This window comes from Lepidochelys olivacea (assembly GCF_965140295.1).
Source record: "Lepidochelys olivacea isolate rLepOli2 genome assembly, chromosome: 10".
NCBI lineage: Eukaryota > Metazoa > Chordata > Testudines > Cheloniidae > Lepidochelys > Lepidochelys olivacea.
The window spans coordinates 84,479,212-84,485,785 of record NC_140420.1 but is presented as its reverse complement, the minus strand read 5'-3'; the positions used below and the strand labels follow the sequence as shown (position 1 = coordinate 84,485,785).

General features: G+C 64.0%; 1 protein-coding gene across 1 annotated transcript; it reads left to right on the top strand.

Moving 5' to 3' along the window:
* Nucleotides 1-1,374: 1,374 nt before the first annotated feature.
* On the top strand, nucleotides 1,375-5,998 carry LOC311527362 (mesoderm posterior protein 1-like; the record flags this gene model as incomplete). The annotated part of the gene is made up of 2 exons (XM_084641268.1): nucleotides 1,375-5,338; nucleotides 5,945-5,998. The coding sequence occupies exons 1-2, from the start codon at nucleotides 4,511-4,513 to the stop codon at nucleotides 5,996-5,998; spliced, it is 882 nt and encodes a 293-aa protein (XP_084497394.1). The 5' UTR covers nucleotides 1,375-4,510.
* Between the last annotated feature and the right edge of the window lie 576 nt (nucleotides 5,999-6,574).

Genomic DNA, 6,574 nt, shown 5'->3' with positions numbered 1-6,574 from the left:
GGATGTATAAGTAGGGGCATTGTCAGCAGATTGAGGGACGTGATCGTTCCCCTCTATTCGACATTGGTGAGGCCTCATCTGGAGTACTGTGTCCAGTTTTGGGCCCCACACTACAAGAAGGATGTGGATAAATTGGAGAGAGACCAGCGAAGGACAACAAAAATGATTAGGGGACTGGAACACATGACTTATGAGGAGAGGCTGAGGGAACTGGGATTGTTTAGTCTGCAGAAGAGAAGAATGAGGGGGGATTTGATAGCTGCTTTCAGCTACCTGAGAGGTGGTTCCAGAGAGGATGGTTCTCGACTATTCTCAGTGGTAGAAGAGGACAGGACAAGGAGTAATGGCCTCAAGTTGCAGTGGGGGAGGTTTAGGTTGGATATTAGGAAAAACTTTTTCACGAGGAGGGTGGTGAAGCACTGGAATGGGTTCCCTAGGGAGGTGGTAGAATCTCCTTCCTTTGAGGTTTTTAAGGTTTTTGACAAAGCCCTGGCTGGGATGATTTAGTTGGGGATCGGTCCTGCTTTGAGCAGGGGGTTGGAGGAGATGACCTCCTGAGGTCCCTTCCAACCCTGATATTCGATGATTCTATGAGAACGCTCCCTCTTGCGAGGGGCGGGGGCTAGCGCCAGATGCCCATAGGACCAGACAGGGAGACAAACCTGTCCAGGAGTGCAGGGAGCGGGGGGCGAGGAATGGGGCAGGGGAGCCCACAGCGGCCCACTCGCCAGCCCCTCCTGGGCACACGCTGCGTTTGCTGGGAGCTTTTGCTGCACGCAGCCCCCTGTCCTGCTGGGCTCGGGCTGGGTGCATAGTGAGGAGCTTCCCGGGGAGCTCCCCATCTTGGGGAAGAGGGACGAATAATTGATTCCATATGGTGCTGCAGGCCTGGGGCTCGGCATGCTTCCTCCTGAGGCGGGGCAGAAGCCATGGGAGCAGGGGGTTGCAGCTGAGGCCAGGAGCTGAGCCCCAGCAGCATGCAGGATGGTGGGGGCTCAGCACTCCCTGTGACTGTGTTTGCCAGTGGGGGACGACTGAACAGAGATGACCGAGCGGCCAAACCCCAGAGACTCCGGGAGGTTCCCGGCGCTGGCGAGGGGCATCCCAGGAGTGATGGGCCAGGACCTCCATTCCCTGCCCTGCCCCGTTGAAATGGCTCCAAAGTGCAGTGGGTATGGAAGGCTCAGAGCGGGCAGGGTGCTTCCCGCACTCCCTGTCTGCTCAGCTCCCTGCTGCCCCTCTAAATACGCCCAGGGTCCCCATAGCATGGATGGGATGGATGGTGGATGCTGGAGCCAGCATCACACCCCTGCAGGGACCTCCCCTACCATTGCAGGGGGTAGGGGGCTCTGATCTGTCACCTCCGTCTGGGACAGCTCGGGTTAACCCTGGGTTCCCAGTGCAGGTGCGGCCGGGCAGAGCCCAGCAGGGAGAAACCCCAGCACTTGTCAAAACCCAGGGGAGAGCAGGTAAGAAAGGCCCCCCAGCTCCCTGCCCATGGAGTCAGCAGCCAGGGTGTCCGCTAACGGGAAACAGGAGGTGGGACGGGGGCGGAGAAGGGGGCAAGTGGAAATGAGAGCGGGGAACAGGCAGGAGACCCCGAGCACTGGAGCTGGTACAGGAATAAGTCAGGATTCCTGGCCTGGCCTCCCCTAAGCCCTAGAACCTGCGTGTGTGTGTGAACACACCTTTACGAGTGCAAGGAGGGGCTCTGGACATGCCTGTATTACTGCAAGGGCTATGTACACTCTTGTATTAGTGTGAGGTCCAAGTACACACCTGTATTAGTGCGAGGGGGAGCACTGTCCCTGCCTGTAGTCGTGCAGGGGCGTGCCTGTCTGTTGCAGGCCCGTATCTGTGCCTGGGGTCCATCTTCATGCCGGTATCCATGTGGGGGTTGTGCAGTCCAGTGTTAGTGGCTGGGGCCTGCGTACACACCTGTATTGTGCGGGGTTGCGTGTGTGTGTACAGCTCTGTGTCAGGGCAGCGGGTGTGTGTGTGTCTGTGTGGGGACCCTGTATTTTGGAAGCATGTCCCACGCCGCATTCCCTTGAGAGCCTCTCCCGTTTCTGTTTTCTTTTCCAGAATTGCAGCACTGGGTTTCCCTGGTAACCTTTACACCCGTCGTGTCAAGTGCCAGCTGCACTGGGCCTGGGAACGCAGCCCGGGGGTCCCTCCCAGCTCTTCACACCCTCCCTCCCTCCCCTCAGTGAGAACGCTCTGGCTCCAGGGGGACGCGTGGGGGGGCAGGGGGGCGTTCCACCCCTGACACTGCCTTGGGTCTGGACGTCTCATTATAAGAGAGGGGCCCAAGCTGGTCGGGAAAATCCTGGCGTAGCCCAGCCTCAGAACTCTCCAGCAGGGGTGCCCGGCCCCCCACTCAGGCTGGGGTTTGTCATATGGTTGCTTTGGGGGCCCCCGCCAGGGATCAGTGCCCCACAGTGCCAGGTGCTGACAGACACCCGAAGGGGGACACAGCTCCCACCCTGAGGAGCTTACAATCTAGCGCCATGTCACAGATCGGGAAACTGAGGCACAGAGCAGAGACATGCTGTGCTCAGTGAGTTAGTGGCAGAGCTAGGAGCAGAACCCAGAAGTCCTGGCTCCCAGTCCCAGGCCGAACTGCCCAGCCCGTCACATCCCTGTGCCAAGGCGGATTGCGGTATGAGTGCCAGGGAAGAAGAGGGCTGGCCAGGCTGCTCCAAGGGAGGGCAACTGAGCAAGGGGAAATGGTGCTGACATCAGCCCCTGCCCCCCAGCTGGCACGTCAGCCTGTCGGGTGCCCATCCTTCTGGGGAGAGACACTGGCAGGGGCATTAGCCTTGGGAAGGGCTGGGAGCCCCATGGCTAGAGGCTCTTACCGCTGGAGGAGCCCTGGGGACAGACCTGGCCTGGCCCATGATGGCCTGGCTGTGACCCCAGGGCTCCACATTTGGGGGTTTATCTGGGGGCCTGTGCACCGGGTTGGGCTGCCGGGTGCACCTTGTTTCCCTCTTGTCACCCTCTCACAATGCACTGCTTTGGCCCCTTCCCTGCTGAGGCCCCTCCCGACCCCCCGGGAGTGTCCAGCGGGTATGTGTGTGTGTTGGGGGTGTGTGTTTAATATTCTTGCTTCACAAGTGCTCCAGTTCCCTGGGCACAGGGTCCCTGCAGCTGAGCTGTCTGCCTGGGATGGCCGCAGGCTCTGGGGCAGCATCTCCGAACAGCTGGGGCCAAGCCCACTGCTGCCCCCAGGGTCGGGGGCTCCTGGATACTTCCAGCCCTGCTGTGTGGTGGCTGCCCCCTGGGTGCGGAGGGCACAACGAGCCCCTCGCTGGGGCAGGTGCTTGGTGGCGAGGTGCCCTCACGTTCCCAGCCCTGGGGAGCTGGGTCTGCCCCTCCCCATGACAGCTACCACTGCAAAGGGCCTCTCACCCCATTGCCCCCCACCCCGCACGTGCTGATGGGCAGCCACAGACAGACAGACTGACAGACCCTTCTTCCTGGCCCCCTGCAGCCAGCAGGCCCGGGTGGGGGCAGAGCCCCTGAGCCTGGCCTGGATGTGATAATGCGGCTGCTGGGCTCATTAGTGGCAGGGTGTGAAATGCCATTAGCCTGGGGCCGGGAGGGGCAGGCTGCTCTGGTCCCTCGCTGTCTCCTGCCCCCTTGGCCCAGGCTGCCCGGCGCCTGCAGGGCAGCAGTGCAGTGGTGCCCCGGGAGCTGGCGCAAGGCTCCTGGCCAGGCCCGTGCAGGGGGAATCTCCCTGGGTTGCTGGGCCCCCCCCCCGAATGTCGGGGGTTGGGCTCAGGAACCGGCTGGGGAATCAGGGCCTGGAGTTGGAGTTGGGCCCGATGCTCCAGCATCCCGGAGGGATGGGTTTTGGTTCAGGCCCTGCTCTAGGAGGCATCTGCCCCAGGCCCCTCTGGCCCAAGCTCTGCCCCCAGACCACACTGAGTGAGGACGAGTCTCCTGCCCCATCACTCAGGGCAGGGCCTGGCCAGGTTTGAGTAGTGTGGGATAATGGTTAGCACCTGGGCGTGCAGCCCGGACTCCTGGGTTCTTATCCTCTCTGTGTGGCTTTGGACCTCTGTCCCCCACCAAGTAACATGGCTGCTGGCACCGCCCCTAGGAACACATGCACACAGCCTCTGGGGCGCCCTCCCACATATGGCTTCATCCTGCCCTTGGCAGTGGGGTGCAAGCTACCCCCTCCGAGCTAGTGGGGGCCCAGCCCAGCCACACAGAGCCGCCCGTGCCCTCGCCAGCTGGGCATGGGGACCTGGGCAGGCTCTGTCGCAGGCCGGCAGCTGGGGCTCCGTGGGGTCCGTGACCTGTCACACAGCTCCACCCCAGCTGGGGTAAAATTCAACACCAGCCTGTTCAAAGGAGCTCTCTCCCCCAGCCCCCTAGCCCCCCAGGGCTTTGATGTGTTGATGGTCCCTGCGAAGGTGCCACTTCACACCTCCGGCCTCAGCATAAAGCCTGGGGCTGCTGCGCTCTCCCCACACGCAGCCTGAGAAGCCCTGACGCCATGGCCAGCAGTCCTGCCCAGCTCCTAGCCCGGGATCTCCAGCTGCTCCCGAGCCAGGCCCTGCTGCAGGAGTGGGGCAGGGTCCAGCCCAACACGGAGGGGTACAGCAGCTGCTCCCCAACGCCCTCCACAGACTCCAGCGGCCTCTCACCCCTCTACCCCCTCTGCCCAGCTCCCCAGGAGCCCCGCAGCAGCTGCCCTGCAGCCCTGAGCCTGGTGCTGACGCCAAGACGCAGGGCTGGCCTGCGCCCAGCCTACGGGAGCAGGAAGGGCAGCCGGGGCAGGGCAGGCGGCGGGCAGAGGCAGAGCGCCAGCGAGCGGGAGAAGCTGCGCATGAGGAACCTGTCCAAGGCTCTCCACACCCTGCGACGCTACCTGCCCCCCTCGGTGGCACCGGCTGGCCAGAGCCTGACCAAGATCGAGACCCTGCGCCTCACCATCCGCTACATCTCCCACCTGTCGGAGCTGCTGGGGCTCAGCGAGGAGACGCTGGCCCAGAGGAGAGAGGGCCCACGCCGGCGCTGCCAGCTGTGCCCCGAGGGGCTGGGTTGCTGCCAGGCCAGGACCCCTGGCCTCCAGGCAGCATCTCCAGCCCCGTGGGAGGGGTCCCCCCCGGCCGCAGCGTCCTGGCTGTCGCCCACCTGCTGCCCTGCCGCGGGGACGCCCGCCGAGCCGCACGGGGCGCTCGGCACAGACACGGCCGCTTGGCTTTCGCTCCCTTACTGCCCTGCCGCGGGGACGCCCGCCGAGCCGCACGGGGCGCAAACCCTGGATGCGGGGCCAATGCTGCTGCCAGCTGAGTTTGCAGGCGCGGGCCTGTCCTCCCAGGTATGTTCACGCTCCGCCCCCTCGTCAGCCTAGGCTGCGTCCTCGGTTTACCTGCCAGAGGACGTGTTCGGTGCCCCAGATCTGGGGAACCCGCCTTCCGCCTGGCCTGGCGCTGTGACTGCTGCAGTTGGCAGGGCTCTGCCTGAGTGGCGTCCTCTGGGAACCAGGCACTCCCCACATTCCCGGCCGCTTGCAGTGGCCCGTGGGCCGGGACTGAGCGGAGGGCAGCATGCCCTGCCCGGGGAAGCGGGGGACAGCGGGGAAGGGTTTTCCAGGGCGGGTGCTGAGGCATGGGGAGCTGGGAGTGACATGCTCAGGGCTGCTCAGCCGATCAGCACAGCAGAGCCTGTGGGGGCTTGACACAGACCACCCCGCTTCCCTGGCCCTTGTGGGAGTCAGCTTCGGCTGACAGGGCAGCGCGAATGGCTCAGTGCCCTCGCTCCAGGGTCTCGCTGGCCCTGCCCTGCTTGCAGCCTGTCTGTGCCCTCCAGGGGCAGTTTGTGGGTCCCGCTCAGAGGGCCCCCCTCTCCGTCCGGATCCCGGAGTCAGCGCCCGGGGGTCTGGCCAGGGCTGTGGCTCCACTGATCCCTGTGCTCCTCTCTGCAGGATCTCTCCAGCGAGCTCCTCTCCCTCCTGGAGGCCCTGCTTCCCCAGGACTGATCTCCACTGCCCGGCCAGGGGGAGAAGCCTGAGAAGCAGCCGGTGGCTGAGCAAGTCCTCATGAGCCCGGCTGTAGAGGGCCACACGCACGGGAGGAATGAGAGGGACGCTGTTGCTGTCGCTGGCTGACGGACTCTGCCCTGGATCGTGTGCCCCCTTCTGAGGACAATGCCGCTGTGCATGGCCGTGCAGGCGTGGGGCACGCTGGGCACATGCAGGTCTGGGGCACGCTGGGGACGTGCAGGTCTGGGGCACGCTGGGGACGTGCAGGCCTGGAGCACGCTGGAGACGTGCAGGCGTGGGGCACGCTGGGGACGTGCAGGCCTGGGGCACGCTGGGGACGTGCAGGCGTGGAGCACGCTGGAGATGTGCAGGCGTGGGGCACATGCAGGGGTGGGAGGGTATTTATTGAGTTATTTCCAGGCCAGGGGACAATAGCTGAAGAGATCTGAAAGCTGATGTGATGCTGTGAATGAATAAACCTGTGTCTGTGACCTCCTGCCTCTTGCTGCCATGGCGTCCGGGGGAGCTGGGGGAGGGAAGGGGGAACCATTATGGATCAACAGGCATCTCTGC